General features: G+C 41.8%; 1 protein-coding gene across 13 annotated transcripts in view; it reads left to right on the top strand.

Moving 5' to 3' along the window:
• PSME3IP1 (proteasome activator subunit 3 interacting protein 1) overlaps positions 1 to 20,362 on the top strand; it is a 33,554-nt gene extending 13,192 nt beyond the window's left edge. For all 13 annotated transcript variants that reach the window (XM_004087322.2, XM_004087323.2, XM_030796596.1 and 10 more), the window contains 5 exons: positions 44 to 142; positions 546 to 667; positions 5,707 to 5,840; positions 8,884 to 8,948; positions 18,319 to 20,362. In XM_004087322.2, the coding sequence (XP_004087370.2) occupies positions 44 to 142; positions 546 to 667; positions 5,707 to 5,840; positions 8,884 to 8,948; positions 18,319 to 18,536 (638 nt within the window). In that variant the 3' untranslated portion in view covers positions 18,537 to 20,362. The remainder of the gene's footprint in view (positions 1 to 43; positions 143 to 545; positions 668 to 5,706; positions 5,841 to 8,883; positions 8,949 to 18,318) is intronic.
• Positions 20,363 to 20,601: the final 239 nt, after the last annotated feature.

Below are 20,601 nucleotides of genomic sequence, written 5' to 3' on the forward strand. Positions count from 1 at the left end.
TCTCCTCCCCCTCCACCTCTCTCCCCTCTCCTTTTCCATTCAGAATGTCCAGAGGAGGTTTATGACCCTCGATCTCTATATGAAAGGCTACAGGAACAGAAGGACAGGAAGCAGCAGGAGTATGAGGAACAGTTCAAATTCAGTAAGCTTCAGAAAACACAGAGTTCAAGGTGGTCTGCGGGGTATTTTTGACATACTTTTGCCTCGTGCAGCACTTTTCCTAACTAACCATGGAATTGTCTTGATTTTTGAGTCTCCAGATGCTTATTTGGTGGAAAAGAGACAGCCTTCAGCCTTCTAGACCACATTGAATATTTTTGTTTAGAGGTCAAAACACCCATTTTAATTCTATGGTAATATTTAGTAATGGGAAAAATGCGTTGTTTTTTTTATGCCCTGTTATCTATTCAAACGCCGTGGTATTTACCAGTTCTTTTTTTTTTTCAATCCCCTGAAGAATCTGCTGTTTATTAAAAAGGGGGAAAGGAAAAATCTTATTTTTCCCTTTAGCCTGCTAAGAGTTCCTTGTTTAATTATTTCCTCAGAAAACATGGTAAGAGGCTTAGATGAAGATGAGACCAACTTCCTTGACGAGGTTTCTCGACAGCAGGAACTAATAGAAAAGCAACGAAGAGAAGAAGAACTGAAAGAACTGAAGGAATACAGAATATCCTTTGTACTTGGAGGAAAACCTGTAAGGTGTCCATTTTCTCTTCAGCATCTATGGATGTTGTCTCCTCATCAACAGAAAGAGGTTTTTCTACCTGGTGATCTCTCAAGTCACTTTGAACACTGATATTCCTGTGATTCTGAAAAGCTGGCAGTGGTTTGTGGAGTTTGTGTTGTGTGCAAGAGTGTTGTAGTCAAAAGTCCACATCCTTCTTAGGGTTAACTCTAGGCATCAATCCTAATAGTACTGGGATTAGACTCTGACACAGGTGGTCAGTGCAGTCAGCTTCATCCAGGGGAGAAATTGGCCTCTGAGTTTTAAAAGAACATGTTTAGCAACTTTCCTATATTCTTAGTAAGATGTTCTCTACTGGTATAGCATGCCCTGTCCCCATAGAAGGGCTAAGAAAGCAGCAAAGATGACTTTGCTCTAGATCAATGTTGCCTTTTGGTCATCCACTTGAATGTCTTAATAGACATCCCAAATGAAACTTGGCTGAATGAAAATTCTCAGTACTGTGCCACATCACCCCCACTCTCATCACACTGCCCTTCCCCAAAGTCTCTTCTTTTTCTGGTCCTCCCAGCCCCAGTAACTGGTAGTCCTGTGCCTCCAGGTGCCTGGGCCAAGAACTGCTTCCAAAATGTACTCCAAATCTCTTGAATTCTTGGTATCTACTGCTACTGTAGTAGTAGTAGACTTTCTTCTGGACTCCTGTGACCATCTAATTGGTTTGTTTCTGCTCTCATCCTCAATAATCTATTCCTTAGACAAGAAAGGGAACTTTAAAAATTATACATGGCATCATGTCACTTTTCTATTTGAAACACTCTAGTGGCTTCCCCTTACATTTAGACTAAAGTCTTACTCTGTATCAGGTCGTAGAAGGCTCTACATTATTTAGGCCAACCCACCTCCTTCTTGCATCTTGAAGCCACTCTTTCTCATGTTGACTGTACTGCAACCTGCTGGCCTTCTTTATGTTCTCTTTCTCCATGCTTTCTGAGTCAATCTCAAGGCCTCAGACTTGCTGTTTCCTCAGCCCAAAATGTTCTGCCCTCAGATTTTGCAAGACACATTTCATAGCTCAGCCCTCTGCTCAGCTATTCCTTTTAGAGACCTTCCCTAATGCTCAGCTCTCCCTTTTAGAGACCTTCCCTAAGCACCCCACCTAAAATTGCTGTCGATAATATCAGTTTTTTTTTTGAGATGGAGTTTCTCTCGTTGCCCAGGCTGGAGTGCAGTGGCGCGATCTTGTCTCACTGCAACCTCCGCCTCCCAGGTTCGAGCGATTCTTCTGTCTCAGCCTCCCAAGTAGCTGGGATTACAGGTGCATGCCACCACGCCCAGCTGATTTTTGTATTTTTAGTAGAGATGGGGTTTCATCATATTGGTCAGGCTGGTCTCGAACTCGTTACCCCAGGTGATCCGCCCACTCCACCATCCCAAAGTGCTGGGATTACAGGCGTAAGCCATCACACCCAGCCAGTAATATCATTTTTTATAGATTTGTCACTATATGAAAGTTGTCTTTATTTATTTGCCTACTGGTTTGTTTATCTCTTTCCTGCTAGAATGTGAAGTAAATGAGCTCCATAAGAAAAAAGACTATCTGACTTGGTCACTTCTGATTTCCCCAGTGCCTGGCATATAGTAGATTCTCAGTAAATATGTGAACAAATTAATAAATGATTCAAAGGAGATATTAATAGGACCATTTGTCTTCATGTGAGGAAGTTTATTTGGATATTTCAAGCTTGTATGTTGAGTAACATCACTGGTGTAATCCAACAGGCTTCATCTCTTAAAATGGACGACATTAGTGTGTATATGTACTAGTTGGTATTTTCTTGCAGAGAATGTGCAGCACATTCCATTTTAAGAGTTACATGGGAGGCCTGGACATGGTGGCTCACGCCTTTAATTCCAGCATTTTGGGAGGCCGAGGCAGGAGGATCGCTTGAGGTCAGGAGTTTGAGACCAGCCTGGCCAAAATGGTGAAACCTCGTCTCTGCTAAACATACAAAAATTAGCCAGGCATGGTGGCTTGTGCCTGTGGTCCCAACTACTCAGGAGGCTGAGGCAGGAGAATTGCTTGAACCCAGGAGGTGGAGATTGCAGTGTGCTGAGGTCACGCCACTGTACTCCAGGCTGGGGACAGAGCAAGACTTCATCTTTAAAAAAAAAAAAAAAAAAAAGGGTTATGTGGGAGAAGACATGGACAGATTCCCTGGGAATTGGTTTACATCAGAACTGGTAGGAAAAGACCTGGCTTCCAGTCCCCATTCTGTTACTGGCATTCAGGTGCAACATGGAGATAGAAGCTCATGGGAAGTTATACCTTAATCTCAACTGTAGGATTGAGGCTGATTATTCTGAACTCCCCCTTCCCCGACCCTGATGACCCCAAAATAATATGTGTTCGTTTGTAGAGATAGGCAGATACCCATATTGTGTTGTTTCAGACACTACGCTTTTTCCTCTGAGGAAATACATTCATTACACTTCTCACTTGAATGATATTTTGTTTTATGTTGGTAGACTAGCAAATAAGACATATAGTGTCCCCCAAAGCAGCATCTGGGGAGAAGTGCTGTTGAGTGTGAGATGCCCTTTGGTTTTCAATTAAAAGGAAAGAATGAACAGGACAGCAGTGGGATAAAAGAAACCTTTGTGTCCTGGTAACATTGCAGTACAATGAGGTTCCAGGGATAAGGGCTTCAACTGGAAACTTAGAAAGTTCTGTCTAGAAAAACTGAAGAAAAGCAGGTCTTCCAACTCACTGACACCTAATGCACTAATCCCAAGCATGCAAGGAGCCAGAGACATGTTGAGATAGGATTTGAAGGATTAGACATTTGTTTATTGAAGCTCTAAGTTAGGAACTGATTCTTGGCTTTGCTTGATTACTATATGATATGTTGTATAATAGGATAATTCTGAATACAAATAAGCTGTGGTTTAAACCATGTAAATAACAGAACTCTTGTTGTTTCCTCTCAGGTTAAACCAGTACTTAGCAGTATTGCGTATGTTAAAAAATGGTGCAATTTTAAGAGAATGCTGATCTAATGAATTTCTTGAGATTTTTGAGGTGTGTTTGTGTTTTTAAAGCATTTTGGGAGAAGAGGGGCTTAAGAAGGAAAAATTGCTTGTACTTTGTGGATCAAAAATAAGATTATTAACACCCCCTACCCCTAAAAGGTTAGGACTTTTCTTCATTTCAAAAGAATAAAAAGTTAAATGTTGGGTTTTGTCTATGTCCTGGTATAAATAATATATAAATATATACATGCTTTTGTTGTGTTTTTTTCCGTTTTTGTTTTTTTTTTAATATTTAATATTGAGAGTTTTGAGAACTTCTGTCTCCTAATGATGGAGTTACAGATAAAAAATCACAACATGCTAATTTTTTTTTTTGGCATTCTCTCCTAGAAAGATGAAATCTTTTTTTTTTTTTTTTTTTTTGAGACAGAGTTTCACTCTTGTTACCCAGGCTGGAGTGCAGTGGCACGATCTCAGCCCACCACAACCTCTGCCTTCTGGGTTCAAGCGATTCTCCTGGCTCAGCTTCCCAAGTAGCTGGGATTACAGGAATGTGCCACCACACCCAGCTAATTTTTTGTCTTTTTAGTAGAGACAGGGTTTCTCCATGCTGGTCAGGCTGGTCTTGAACTCCTGACCTCAGATGATCCGCCCACCTCGGCCTCCCAAAGTGCTAAGATTACAGGCGTGAGCCATTGTCCCTGGCCAATCTATTTTTTTTTTTAAATAAAAATGAGTATTAACATTATCTATTTCCATGATGACCCTAAAAACATTAAATTCATTAAACTCATAATAGTACTGAGCATTATATCTAATTTCCATTGCATACTGCAAATATTTAAGGTAACTTGTGCCCATAAGAACAGAGTTAGTTGCCAGGAGAGTGATTAGAATTAGAATCTTAGGATTTCTGGAACTCAGTTTTCGCCATTGTTCAAAGACTCGTAGACAACCTTAACCATACATTCTCTACTTCCACCCACCTCTTTGGGCTGATAATTCATGCTTCTTAGATTTCCTGGGCACTAGATGTCACTATTGTTCCAGACACTACTGCATCTTAAATAAGGACTTGCACCGTGTCAGAATACTTATCTGTTGTCTAAGACATTTCGAGAGAGCATAAAATAGGGGGAGAAGTGGAGGGAGAGGAGGGAGGGCTGGTGGAGGGAACAAGTGAAAGTGACCTCCCTGACACAAATTTGGGGCCTTTCTTCACTTCAAAAGAATAAAAAGTTTAGAGCCAGAGATTGGCATCAAGAACGAAAAACTGATATTACAAGCGAACTGGTCATGCTTTTAAAAAGAGCTTTTCAGTTCTTCTGTATATGCACAGGATTTCTCATTAAAATCACCTTGGATTGTTTCTCGGCCTTTTGGCTAAGAACAAGTGTAAAATCACCTTCAGAGAGTGTTTAAAACAAACTCCCGGGCCTCTAGAGGTCTCATTCAATAGGTTTAGGGCAGGAAGGAACTTGACATGTTTAATGAGCCTTGGGGTGATTCTGATGTTTCCTTGCACCAGTGGAGCAGGAGTTAGTCTTCGTGATGTCTAAGATTAATTGCCACTGATAGTCATAACAACATTCTGCAAAATTTGATTTAACCGTTGAAGGGGGAAGCACGTTTTCAGGGAAGCCACATTTCTTTTTCTGTTTTCTTTATATTCCTTAAGATCTTTGTTTTCGTCATCAAGCATGATACTGGCCATGTCCTTGAATAGTGGGTTTTGTGGCTATGCTCAGATTTTCATTGAGAATCAGAGGAAAAGGTTGCTTATCTGTATTATTTTGGGCTTTATATGCTGTCTTCCTCCATGGTCTCTTTCATTTATCTTTGAATTGGCTGGATTTGACTGGCAGAATAAAGAATGGTGGGGCATTTATTTAAACAAGTAGGCCAGACATTACGTAGCACAGCTGAAGGGCTAGTGGGTTATATTTGTTGTCCTTCCTTTTGCTTAGTATGACCCTTAACTGGTAACTCACAATAACCTCAAGAAGGTTGGAATTTCTCAAGAGAACAAGAAGGAAGTGGAAAAGAAACTGACTGTGAAGCCCATAGAAACCAAGAACAAGTTCTCCCAGGCGAAGCTATTGGCAGGAGCTGTGAAGCATAAGAGGTCAGTCAGCACTCACACAACTTAGATTTCGCTCTGACCGTGTGTACTCTGAAACACCACTTGTAATGGAAGCCAGAGCCAACGCTTGCCTCACATGAGTCCTGGTGAAGTCCCCTTGGAGTGCTCCCCTATCTCTCCCTTTCCAGATTTGGGGCCTTCTATAGGCTTTGACCCTCGTCTCTCTGATCATTTATTCAACAAATATAAATAATAGCTACTCTTCAGTGGGGATCTGCCACACCAGGCATTGTGTTAAGTGCTTCCTGCACATAATCTCATGTATTCTTCAACAATCCTATGAAGTACAATTATAATCCCTGATTTGTAGATGAGAAGACCAAGAGTTTGAGAGGTTGAGACCCTTCTTTGTGCAAGATCATAGAGAAATAGAGAGCTGGAGTTCAATATTTGGGCTTCTGTCTAGACAAATGAGATAGTGAGTCTTGTGAAAGGATCTGTGTAGGGTGTACTGAGAGCAAGGAAAAGGAGCATACAATGCTGCTTGGAGGGTGTTGTGTGCATCTTCATGTTGGGGAGGTAGGGGAAACCACTGGAAAGATGCTGATTAGGTAGGACGACTAGGGCTTTGACAAGCAACAAGGGAGAGAACAGTCTAAGCAGAGGCAATAGCTGCTGCAAAGGCATCCTGTCCTGAAAGAACATGGCAGCCCTGGCAGGGTTTACAGACCTGGCTGTGGCTAGGTTTGGATTGATGTGGAAGTGATAGCACTGTCTCGAGGCTGTGATAAGTTCTTTGCTATGTTTGCTCCTCCCTTTCCAAATCCTGAAATGGCATCAGAGTGATTGAATCTGGTCATTTCGATTTGACCCAACAGACTGTGGGCGAAATGATAAGTTTAAGTGCAGTCTATTAGGAAAATCAATATGATATATTGGCAACCAGCCATATGTTTTGAAGGGAGTGTATTGATGCAGTCTTGTGGTTTGGCACACCACCCATCTGCTGCAGATGTTCTTAGGAACACTGCCTACATGTAAAAATGTCATGCTGGTATAGCAACAGAGGGGAGGAGTTATCCTGAGAAGGGCTTGCTACCAAAACCATGAATTATTCCTTTCAAGTTCTCACATAAGCTTTCCTGCAAGACCAGGGACTTGCAGGATTTGGACCTGGGTCAGTTTTACTGGAATATGCCAAGGGAGGGCTCTCCAGGTGATCAATTTGTTATCCCTTGAGACTGTTCTTGGTGGTCGCAGAATGGGTGTTGTAACTGTCTCCCTTAGTTCTTAGATCACCTTTAGAAAAGGCTCTGTAGCAGCGTATTTGGTGACCTGCATATAACCCGTTTTGGGTTTTGAAACAACATCATTTAATGTTTCTTTGTGTAGCAAGGTAGTCTCCTGGGGCAGGAGTTCCTAATCTGTCCGACTCTGAGTTTATTGGAATCACCTGGGAGTTTGTTAATAATTTATATTCGCAGGCCTTGCACTAATTCTGCTTCAGTAAGTTTAAAGTGAAGTCTGGGAGTCGTAGTTTTCAAAGTTCCATGAGTGATTCTGCTGCCTGGTGAAGGTCTGGAAGCCATTGGCATGTATATGTCATGAAGCATAAGAACAAAACAATCAGCAATTTCTTACCTTCTTCAAAGGAATATTTTTTACTCTCTTCTAGTTTATTCTTTTATTTATTGTTAGAAAAAACTGTCAGATACCTAGTTCATGAATGTGCAGCCTTTTTAGTTATAGGCATCTGAAGCTATAAATTTTCCTTAACTTTCATTGTATATAAGTTTTATATTTCCTTCTAAGTATTTTAAAATATCCATTATGATTTCTTCTTTGATTCAGGAATTATTTAGAAATGTATTTTTTAAATCTCCATATTGAGGTAACAACCATATTTCAGTGAGGGGGAAGATAAGCCTTCCCTCTCGCCACACACGTTTTAACACCTTATGATGATATATATATATATATATATATAATATATATATATATATATATAGCAGTGTCTTACAGGCTACAAAATATGTTTCTCTTTTGTTATTGATTTCCAACTTAATTGCATGGTGGTTTTGTATACTCTGATTCTTTTTTCTTTTTCATTTCTTTCTTTTTCTTTTTCTTTTTTTTTTTTTTTGAGCTGTCACCCAGGCTGGAGTGCAATGGCACGATCTTGGCACACCTGTGCCTCCCGGGTTCAAGCGATTCTCCTGCCTCAGCCTCCCAAGTAGCTGGGATTACAGGCATGCACCACCTTGCCTGGCTAATTTTGTATTTTTTGTAGAGACGGGGTTTCACCATGTTGGCCAGGCTGGTGTCAAACTCCTGACCTCAGGTGATCCATCCACCTTGGCCTCCCAAAGTGCTGAGATTACAGGCGTGAGCCACCGCGCCCAGGCCTCCCATATAACTCTGAACCTGCTGTGCACTCCCTGCAAGAAAATACCAACTAGTACATACACACAGTAATAACCCCAATCTTAGAGGTGACTTCAGTATGGTCATGTTGAACACCACAAACTAGACATTATTTTTTGATACAGTATTTGTTTAGATTTATATTTGTGTTTGCCAGTTTATTTGTTCACCACCCCTTCCTTCTGGGATCCCTTCCTTCTGGGATCATTTCTTTCTTTATTGAAGAAATCCTTATACATTCTTTTAGTGAAAATCTTCTGGGTGACTCTCAGAATCTCTATCATGTCACTAAAGATGTTTTCTTCAATCTGTAATTACTAAATGTTTGTCATTTATGAACATGTCTAAATATTCTTGAAATCCATCTGTGGTTCTAACCAATTTGAGTGATAAAGACGGCCAAGAATCTGAAGTTGAAGTGATGCTTGAAGATATAGTGCTTTATTCCCTGGATTTGTCAGGAGTTTAAATTGTCTTTATGACTAATGATGCAATTGGAAGGAGATTAAGAATCTGAAATGAATACTTTTCATTCATTTTTATCATCCCAGCCTCTTGAGACTGCCTAAGAACCATGTAAATAGTTATTGGAGCTCCTGATTCCCTAAGCTTTGATCTGCAAGATTGGACATGGCTCAAGTCACCATGTGTTTTGTTACAGCTCAGAGAGTGGCAACAGTGTGAAAAGACTGAAACCGGACCCTGAGCCAGATGACAAGAATCAAGGTGGGTGGCAGCCTTCATTACTTCCTTGTACTCAGAATACAGAGTACACATGAACCACAGTAAAGGGCTGTAATGCATTGCATCTGCAAATGAATGCATTTCTGTCTTCAAGCAAGCCTACCTATGTGTAATTTACCCAACTTTTTTATGCCAGGCAGGATTTTATACCAGGCAAGAGTTTATACCAGGCAGGATTTTATACCTGCAAAAGTTATTATATTAGAAACCAGTGAAACTGATCAATGAAAATAGTACTCTCCCAGGAGTGCTTACCAGGCCCTGGTCATACCACCTCTGCTCACAAAAGGTGTTTTTCTGTTTCCCCCAAATATCAAGTTTCTTGATTTCACCTGGTTTGCTACCAATGGGAGGTAGATACCTGGCTCCTGCTCATTGTTGGATTGGATTGAGCCTAGAAGCTTAATACAGTCTCCAGGAGTATACTTCTTTGGTTTTTACCTTTATGCGATGAAATCTGCCTCTGTATTAAGAGGCAAGAACTTGTAAGTGAAGGTGAATGTTACTGGGGCTGGATTAGGGATGAGAAATTCGAGTGTGTTTTCAGTTTTATTCTAACTCCATGTGGGATTGAGACTGAACTAAATTCCATCGATCAACAGGGCTTACATTAATTTCTCTCAAAAAAAGATGATGCTTTTTAATATGCATCTACTAAGCACCAGTGGTGGTGGTCTGTTGCTGTTACCCTTTTGCTCTAGAACCGACTTTTAAAAAGAAGAGTCTGGGGAAAAAAAAAAAGAGTCTGCCTTTTACCCATATCCTCTTCCATCTAGTTCTCCTTAGAGGGAAACAGAATTATACTTTTTTTTTTGAGATGGAGTCTCACTCTGTAGCTCAGGCTGGAGTGCAGTGGCTCAATCTCAGCTCACTGCAAACTCCGCCTCCTGGGCTCAAGTAATTCTGCCTCAGCCTCCCGAGTATTTGGGATTACAGGCGTGCGCCACCACACCTGGCTAATTTTTGTATTTTTAGTAGAGATAGGATTTCACCATGTTGTCCAGGCTGGTCTTGCACTCCTGACCTCAAGTGATCTGCCTGCCTCGGCCTCCCAAAGTGCTGGGATTACAGGAGTGAGCCACCAAGCCCAGCCACATTTCTTATGTATCCATCAAGAGCTATTCTATGCATGTGCAAGCAATTGCAAATATGTATCTTTTAAATGCTTTATTATGGATAATTTAAGCAATATTCAGAAGTTGGGATAACTATAATAAACCCCTATTACCAAGCTTCACTGACTTTTTTTTTTTTTCTTTGTAAGCTATCTCCTACAGGAAAGACCGTCAACAATTTTTTTTTTTTTTTTTTTTTTTTTTTGAGACAGGGTCTTGCTCTGTCACCCAGGATAGAGTGTAGTGGGGTTATCTTGGCTCACTGCAGCCTCTGCCTTCCTGGTTTAAGCAATTTTCATGCCTCAACCACCCAGGTAGCTAGGACTATAGGCATGTGCCACCATGCCCAGCTAAATTTTGTATTTTTAGTAGAGACGGGGTTTTGCCATGTTGGCCAGGCTGGTCTCGAACTCCTGGCCTCAAGTGATCCATCTGCCTCGGCCTCCCAAAGTGCTGGGATTACAGGTGTGAGCCACCACACCCAGTCAGCAGTTTTTAAACACATAGCCAATTTTATTTCATTTATATCTCTCAACTATAATATTTTGTGACAATTCCAGACATTATATCATTTCATTCATAATTCTTAATATGTGTCTCTAGCAAATACAAGTTCTTATTTTGTTTAACAATTACAATACCATTATATTAATAATCACAGGCCAGGTGCGGTGGCTCATGCCTATAATCCCAGCACTTTGGGAGGCTGAGGCGGGCAGATCACCTGAGGTCGGGAGTTTGCGACCAGCCTGACCAATATGGAGAAACCCCGTCTTTACTAAAAATACAAAATTAGTCGGGCTGCTGGCATATGCCTGTAATCCCAGCTACTCAGGAGGCTGAGGCAGGAGAATCGCTTGAACCCGGGAGGCAGAGGTTGTGGTGAGCCGAGATTGCGCCATTGCTCTCCAGCCTGGGCAACAAGAGCGAGACTCTGTCTCAAAAAGAAAAAAAATAATACAGTAATTACCAAATATTATCGAATATTAAGTTAGTATTTTCTCCAATTGTCTCAAAAAAGTTTTTTCTTTTTAAAAATTATGATATTGGCCAGACGTGGTGGCTCCCACCTGTAATCCCAGCACTTTGGGAGGCTGAGGTGGGTGGATCATGAGGTCAGGGGATTGAGACCATCCTGGCTAACATGGTGAAACCCCTTCTCTACTAAAAATACAAAAAATTGGCCGGGTGCGGTGGCTCACGCCTGTAATCCCAGCACTTTGGAAGGCCGAGGCGGGTGGATCACAAGGTCAGGAGATCGAGACCATCCTGGCTAACACGGTGAAACCCCGTCTCTACTAAAAATACAAAAAATTCTCCAGGCGTGGTGGCGGACGCCTGTAGTCCCAGCTACTCCGGAGGCTGAGGCAGGAGAATGGCGTGAGCCCGGGGGGCGGAGCTTGCAGCGAGCGGAGATCGCAACACTGCACTCCAGCCTGGGTGACAGAACGAGACTCTGTCTCAAAAAAAAAAAAAAACAAAAAACAAAAAATTAGCGGGGCGTGGTGGTGGGCACCTGTAGTCCCAGCTACTTGGGAGGCTGAGGCAGGAGAATGGTGTGAACCTGGGAGGCAGAGCTTGCGGTGAGCAGAGATCACGCCACTGCACTCCAGCCTGGGCGACAGAGCAAGACTCTGTCTCAAAAAAAAAAAAAAAAAAATTATGATCTTAGCAAGGACCAGATATTATATTTGGCTACTATGGCTTTTTAAAAAAAAGTATTGAGGTATAATTCACATACCATAAAATTCACCCTTTAAAAGGATACAACTCAGTGGTTTATATTTTTAAAAAATCAGTTGACCATAAATGTGTGGCTTTATTTCTGGACTGTCTTCTTCCACTGAGCTATATATGTCTATCTGTATGCCATTACCACACAGTCTTGATCACTATAGCTTTGGAGTAAGTTTTAAAATTGCGAAGTGTGAGTCTTCCAACTTGGCTCCTCTTTTTCAAGAGTTTTGGCTATTTGGAATCTTGAATTTCCATATGAAATTTGGGATCAGCTTGTCAGTTTCTGCAGAAAAGGCAGCTAAGATTTTGATACAGGAATTGTTGGAATCTGTAGATTAATTTGGCAATATTGCCATCTTAGCAATAGGCTAATACACCTTTTAATTTGAATTTAATCTGTAAGTTCTTCCTTTCTAAATTTATATTTTGTTTTCTTTGTATTTTATTTGTGGAGAAACTGGGTCTTTGTTCTTTAGCATTTCTCTGGCTCTAGATTTTACTGATTGCATCCCCATGCTGTTTCCTGCTACCTTGTGTTTCCTGTAAAATGGTAATTTGATCTGGAAGCTTGATCAAGTTGGTTTTTTCGGCAAGAATACATTATATACTGTTTTTATACTTTCATTGTTAGTAGTATTTTAATCTAACCTACTCTGTTCATTGCTTAATTCAGCAGTTATTGTACCTTGGGAATCATTGCATAATTGGACATAGAGCACTTCCTCGTTCCTTTTTAAGGCTATGTAGTATTGTATATTGTATGGGTATATCATTTGTCCCACTTTATAATTGATGAACACTTAGATTGTTTCCATTCTTTCCCTGTTCTGGTGTTTCAGTAATAATCCTGCACGTGCATAATTTTTCACATGCACAGATCTATCAGGTTAAAGACTTTGAAGTAGACTTGATAGGTCAGAGAGGATATACATTTGTAAGTTAGGTAAACATTGCCAAATTGCCCTTCAGATAAGTTATCCCAATTTATACTCCCATCAGCAATTTTGGAATTTTTCACTGACATCTTTTTAATAAATAGGAAACTTGCTTAAATAGGATAAATGTATACTGTATATGTGTATACACACTCACACATAAAGCTTCATAGGAATATTTTTCTTTCAATTAATTTTTTTTAGAGATAGGATCTCACTTTGTTGCTTAGGCTGTAGTGCAGTGAGTATTCACAGGTGCAGTCATGGCACACTACAACCACAAATTCCCAGGCTCAGGTGATCCTCCCACATGAGCCGCCTGAGTAGCTGGGGTTAAATGCGCTTGGCATAGGAATCTTAAATGCATTTCCACAAGTAAGCTAGTCGCTCTCTATATGGTACTTATTTCCTGGTAGGAACTATACGAATGAATCAGTGGAAAGGAAAACTTGTGTGGATTCTTTGAACTATCTTAGGCAGACAGTTGTGTTTCAGAGCCATCTTTTTGTCCACAAGAACGCTCCCTGAAGCTTGCTTCAGCCCTGTCCTTAGCAGTGGGAGGATTTCCTTCTTGGGCTCCTGTCACTCTGATAGAGATTCAGGCTTCCCCCAGTGAAGACTTTGAACTTAAACACTGAGCAGAGCCAGTGAATGCACAAGTTGGCCCCATCTACTCCCAAGTCACGCATCTGTCTGAATACTAAGAATATTCTCTATTAGTAATTTTCTGTGTTAATTTGGTATGACAATGTGGTCCTGCAAATGCAGAAGTTGGCAGGAAACTTCACCAAATGGGTGAGATCAGAGGGCACCATTTTGTTCTCTTTGGACAGTTAACTGCTTTTGGAATGAAATTTGTCAGATTTGCAATCTCTTTTCTTTCTTGAAACCTCCTAGATAATTGGGGTATTTGGTCTTTTCACTTAAACTCTTCTGATGCCACAGTGGTCCAGATTCCTTGATTATATTTCTGTAGCTAACTTCCATCCTTCCGTTAGGCCAGTTCTCTACCCTCACAGGCACTCTGACTTTCATCCTTCTTTTCTGTGTAAAATAGAACTTTAAATTCCATTTGCCCTTGAAATATGGTCATGTGCCACATAACGACATTTTGGTCAATGATGGGTGCATATATGATGGTGGTCCCATAAGATCATAATATCGTATTTTCACTGTGCTTTTTTCTATGCTTAGCTATGTTTAGATACACAAATACTGACCATCGTATTACAGCTGCCTACAGTATTCATACAGTAACATGCTGTACAGGTTTGTAGCCTAGGAGCAACAGGCTATATACCATGTGGCCTACATGTGTAGTAGGCTATACCATCTAGGTTGTATGAGTACTCTATGATGTTCACAACAATGAAATTGTCTAATGTTGCATTTCTCAGGTCATATTCCCATCATTAAGCAGGGGTGTCTGTACTTGATAAAATGAAATACCTCATTCAACAATTTCACATAAATTAGTTTTCTAGGTAACTGATCTATATATCCTTTTAAGGTTTTTTTTGTTTGTTGGTTTGTTTTTTTATTTTGAGACAGTCTAGCTCTGTCACCCAGGCTAGAGTGCAGTGGCACGAAGCTGGCTCACAGCAACCTTCACCTCCCGGGCTCAAGCAATTCTTCTGCAGCCACCCAAGTAGCTGGGATTACAGGCATGTGCCACCACGCCCAGCTAATTTTTGTATTTTTAGTAGAGACAAGGTTTCCCCGTGTTGGCCAGGCTGGTCTCGAACCCCTCACTTCAGGTGGTCCGCCCACCCCAGCCTTCCAAAGTGTTGGGATTACAGGCATGAGCCACCACGCCTGGCCGGTTTGTTTTTTTTAAACAGCCAAATTTTTCTAACCGAATGCTGAAAGTATCATTCTATGTGGTATACATAAGTACTACAATGTATGTTTAAGTCATGAATGGTATAGTTTGATGTTATGTTCCAAATGTTAAAAGAGCATCACATTTTTATACCCCTTCCCCCCAAATTAGCCATTTGCAATGAAACTGTAAACTGACACATTTTCCTGCATTCTGATTTCTGACCCTTGTGAATGCAAGCCTGCTCTGAGCCAGGCCCTGTGCTATATGTCCTGGGGGTGGAATGGTGATAAAAGAGTGCTTGCCTTCAAGGGGCTTATAGTTAGTAGAGAATACACAAAAGCAACTCCTCTCATCTTCTACAGGCTTCTTAGTTTTAGTACTGGGATGCTCTTGGGGTTACAAAGATAAATGGGACTATTCCTCGCTAGTTTAAGGGCTCAGGATGTTCTTTGAATTTTTGTATTTGCTTTTTTAAAAAATTGTCTAGCCAAGCACAGCTGCATTTTAAAAAATTGTCTGAATTGGTAATATATGCACCTAATAAAACATTTAGGCCAGGCTAGGTGGCTCATGCCTGTAATCCCAGCACTCTGGGAGGCTGAGGCGGGAACATCACTTGAGCCCAGGAGTTTAACCTGGGCAGCATAGTGAACCTTATGTTCCAAAAAAAAAAAAAAAAGGAAAAATTCAAAAGGGACAAAAGAATGTGAAGTAAAAAGTAACTCTCCCCCATTTTCCAGCCACTCATTTCCTTTCCTCTGAGCAGCCACTGCTACCAGTTTTTATTTATTGTTCTCAGACACTGACATGCATCTACATGGGCATGGCCACTTTGCCCCAGATTATAACTTTCACACACTGTCCTGCTCCTTGCCTTTTTCATTTAGCACAATATCTTGGGGATCATTCAATAACAGTACACACAGAGATGCTTTCTTCTTCCTCTTCTTCTTCTTTTTTTTTTTTTTTTTGAGATAGGTTCTTGCTCTGTCACCCAGTTTGGAGTTCTGTGGTGCGATCATGGCTCACTGCAGCCTCAGCTTCCCCAGTTCAAGTGATCCTCCTACCTCAGCCTCCTGAGTAGCTGGGACTACAAGTGTGCACCACCACACCTGGCTAATTTTTTAAATTTTTTGTAGAAACAGAGTCTCCCTGTGTTGTCCATGCTGTTCTCAAACTCCTGGGCTCAAGTGATCCTCATGCCTTGGCCTCCCAAAGTGCTGGGATTATAGGCATGAGCCATTATGCTCAGCTACTTTATTCTTCTTCATGGTTGAATAGTAGTCCATTACTTAACTCGTCATCTATTAATGGACATTTTGGTTGTCTGTACTCTTTTGCTACTATAAACAGTGCTGCAATGAATGTTCTCTTATGAACATCATTTAAGTTCAAAGAACACTGCCAAATTTCTCTGTACTCCCTGAACAGCATATGAAGTTTGCTGTTCCCAACACGTTCCCTCCTAATATATTGTTTATCCCATTATGTTTAAAATTCATCTGTTTCTTTTTCTTTGAGTTGTTCATGTTTTCCGTTCACTTTTCTATTTGGTTATTGGTTGTTTTTTTAACAGATTTGGAAGAACTCTTGGTATCTTAAGGAAATTTGCTTTTATGATATTGCAAGTATTTGCTCCTGCCTTTTTTTGTAGCCTTGCTCTATCTCTATAGCCGTTGTCAGCTTTCATTTTACTTTTCTCCATCTCCGTGTTTTAACATTGCTTATCTTTGGCAGCTTCCTTTTCCCTTCTTAGAGCTTCTTGCACAAACAAGCAAATACATTGATCTCCTGAACTTTGTGTGCAGGTCATTTGATATCTCTTCTAAGTGCTCAGTGGTATTGTTTGCTTACTCCTGGTTTCCTATACTTGGAACTGTGTATTCTTTTCACATTTACTTGAGGTGTCTGGGTAAATTAAGTGTTAGTGCATCTAAGGCAAAACCCTAGAAGGTAGTATGCTTGTCAGCCTGTGGCAACAAAGTGTGAACTCCAACCCTTATTCTGCAGTGAGCTCAGGTTATCATTTTAGTATGTTCTCTTTTGATTCACATTTAGTTTCACATTTTCTGCCCTAAGCAACCTACAACCTTGCCAAGTCATTTGACTTTCCTCGTCAGTAAAATGGGGATAATGCCTGTACATCAAGTTGTGATTAAATAAGGCCAGAAACATTTCAAGGAAGAATGGAAGGGCTGGAGTATAGTTCTTAACTTTTCCTTTTGTCTTCAAGCCCTGCATTTTCTTTCTTCCTCCTCCTTTCTTTCTTTGTTTTTTTGTTTGTTTGTTTGTTTGTTTGTCTTTTGAGACAGGGTCTTGCTCTGTTGCCCAGGCTGGAGTACAGTGGTGCCATCATAGCTCACCGTAACCTTGAACTCCTGGGCTCAAGCAATCCTCACATTAGCCTCACAAGTAGCTGGGACCACAGGCACGCACCACTATACCCGACTAGTTGTTTTTTATTTTTTTTTTGAGGCAGAGTCTTGCTCTGTTGCCCAGGCTGGAGTGCAGTGGCGCGATCTCAACTCACTACAACCACTGCCTCCTGGATTCAAGCTATTCTCCTCCCTCAGTCTCCCTAGTAACTGGGATTACAGGCACACGTCACCACACCCAGCTAATTTTTTGTACTTTTAGTAGAGATGGGATTTCACTATGCTGGCCAGGCTGGTCTTGAGTCTTGAACTCCTGACCTCAAGTGATCCACCCACCTTGGCCTCCCAAAGTGTGGGATTACAGGCATGAGCCACAGCGCTTGGCACTGTCTAATTTTTCAAAACATTTTTTCGTAGAGATAGGGCCTCACTATATTGCCCAGGCTGGTCTTAAACTCCTGACCTCAAGTGGTCTTCCTATCTCAGCCTCCCAAAGTGCCAGGATTATATGCATAAGCCACCATGCCCAGCCAAGCCCTGCATTGTCTAGATTGAGGTCTTTGTCATTGAGGTGGCAGAGTAACTGTGGGTTTCCTGTAAGAAAAAGAGTCCCAGCTCCTAGGTGACATTCTGCATGGCCTTAAAATGTTACCTGACAGGCTTCAGTTTTCTCATTTGTAAAAGAACGCAACTGGAAAGCAAAGGTTGTGTTAAATTGGTTTCTGAATTGCTCCTCTCTCCCATCTGGGAAAAGCGGCCCTTCTTAATAAAGAACATTGTTCTGGTGAGTCCTTCTGAGCCTATTCTAGTCCAGGGGGCTACCTGATTTTTTAAAATGTTTAAAAAGAAAAGAATGTTATTTTGTAGCTGATGTTTGGCCTTAAAATTGTATCTGTGCTAGCTGGCTTATTGGTCAGTAAATAAGGAATGGCGTAGTATATTGAGAACTTAATGGAATTGTTAATATTGCTCACAGTGTCTCTCTTAATCTGTTTTCAGATTCTCATGGCTGTGTGAGCACAGAGAAATCAAAGCACTCTACGCTACACTCCAGAGTAGCTTGTTCTCCAACTCAGATTTGATGGGGAACAAGAGAGTGTAGTCAGGTTCTGGGGTTAAAAAGACCTTGATTCAAGTCTCAGCTCTCCCCCTTTACTTTCAGAAGTCCTTTCACCTCCTGGAGCCTCCCTTCCTCCTTCAGTTTCCCCATCTCTAAAATGAGGGTGATGATAGTATTGGCTGCATAGCGTTGTTCTGAGGCTCCTCTGTGGGAAAAGCCCTTGGTACAGTGCCTGGCACATGGTAAGTCAGTCCCCAACTTTGGAAAAGGGTGATGAAGTGACAGTCTTTCCCCTTTTATTGCAGAGCCCTCATCCTGCAAGTCTCTCGGAAACACCTCCCTGAGTGGCCCCTCCATCCACTGCCCCTCTGCTGCAGTCTGTATCGGCATCCTCCCAGGCCTGGGCGCCTACTCTGGGAGCAGCGACTCTGAGTCCAGCTCAGACAGCGAAGGCACCATCAATGCCACCGGAAAGATTGTCTCCTCCATCTTCCGAACCAACACCTTCCTCGAGGCCCCCTAGTTTCTCCGTCCTTACACAGGGACCTCCTCCCCAAGGGTAGATCAGACCGTTCATGCTGCCTACAGGCATTATGTCCCTCAAAAAAAAAAAAACTTTGCCTGCATCCTGTGCACAACATGACATTTTTAACCAATCCAATCTAAAAATGTGCCAGAATCCACCTGTGGCCCGAATTGTGTTTGGTTTCTCGTTCTACTCCAGTGCAGATGACCAAACCTGTCCCGCTGCCACTTTCCTCACTGATACTGGGAGGAGGGCAAGGCCCAGCCGAAGTTCCACTAAAAATGCCCTAGGAGAATAGGCACCGGCTGGCTTGCCAAAGGGTTTGGGTTTTATTGCTTTCTGTTTTTTTCTTTTCCCGACAGCACAAAGAAGTAAGGGCAGTTATTGGACAGGTGTTATTTAAACATTCTCTTGTAGATGAATGTGTTGTTTGGTTCTACTGCATTGTGGAGCATGCAGGGGAAGAGAACTGACCCAAGTGATGAAATGGAGCCCTTCCCTGGAACTAACCAGTCCTTGATGTTGTGTGACTAAGTGAAGATGATAAACCCCATCTGCTGGGGGTGTCACTTCACACTCGGCCTGCATTGTGAAAGCTTTCCATACCCTTGGCCATTCCCTCTCTCCTCTCTCTCCAACCCCATTTATGCAGGAAGGGACTGCTAACAAGAACGCTTCCATCTCAAACCTTTTCTCTGCCTGGGAAATTATTTTATGTTTGTTTTTGAAATAAAGGATTTAGTTTAAGATTCTAAATTTTAGAGAAACAAATGTAGGCCTTGTTTACTCATAGCCAGACATCAGAACTGCAGGTAGGTATGTTAATGAGATGACTTATTTCTGGCAGCTCCTGGAATCCTAATATTGTAAATGAGTGGGACACACTTGCATATTGTGACTGTATTCTATTGAGGCCCTTCTCTGTTTAATGCATATTATACTTGTGCTTTTAACTGTGGAATCTATTTCTAACCTAAAGGTGCTGCCCTAGTACTTTTCTTTGCTGCCCCTGCTGCTCTTTTTCCTTTCCAAACAGCAACTCTGAGGCCATGAGCAGCCAAAAACTAGAGGTACTGTCCCACCTCGTCTCATAAAGGGAAACGGGCTCATCCCTTGGATTCTGGAGGAGGGAGAGGGAGATGGTGTGGAGGCCTCGAGGACAGAGATAGACGTGAGCTTTGACGACAATCTGTAGGCTCTCCTGCTTTAGAATAAGCATGTACCGTTCTTTATCCATTCTCCTTATTCCTACGTCAATTGTTTTTACTTTCTTGGGTGTGAGACTGAGCGAGACACACAAAAAATGTGTTGACACTCTGATGCCGGCAGGCAGAGCAGCTACCGACTTTGAACGTGGGCAGAGAGGCCCCTGGATCTCATCCAGCCCACTCCTTTTCCCCTTCCAGTGCAGTGACACTCTGGTGCCCGTTGGCAGATGGCGACTTCCCTGCACCCATAGCTGATGCTTTGTGAATTCTTCCTCCTTTTCAGAACTACTCTGTGCTAATTGTTCCTGCCAGTATGGGCGCATCAGCTCCATCCTAACAAACAAGACGTTAGGTAAAACTGTGTAGGCACCTTCTGCTTCTCTGCTTCATTGTTCCTGTGATAGTCCTGTTGTTATTACAGCATGTACCCAAAACAGCCTCACATTGTTACAGGAGGCAGGCCAGGGCATCAAAGTCACCATCTTTATGTGGCGTGACTCTTAAGAGGCCATTATTGTACCTCATGGCCTCTTGATGTGGAAAGAAGTTGACAAAGGGTTGCAGGGTTTAAAAACATACATTAACATGAAAGCTAATAAACCTGTCAGAGAACAAGATCTTGTTTTTCCTCTACTGAATGTTGTGCTTCCAACTCTCCCCGTGTCTCTCAGCTAGATTGTGTTGAGAAGGTTGAGTGAGACTCTTCAGACTGTGACTTACCTTCTGGTGTCTCAGGAAAGACTGAGAATCACTGGTGATCATTGCATCATATTCCATTGTACCCATTAGCACAGAGCTCTGGAACTGAAACAGAGCTTCTGTGGAAACCACAGCTAACAAAGCAGCATCTAATC

The sequence above is a fragment of the Nomascus leucogenys genome, chromosome 2 (genome assembly GCF_006542625.1).
Source record: "Nomascus leucogenys isolate Asia chromosome 2, Asia_NLE_v1, whole genome shotgun sequence".
Lineage (NCBI taxonomy): Eukaryota > Metazoa > Chordata > Mammalia > Primates > Hylobatidae > Nomascus > Nomascus leucogenys.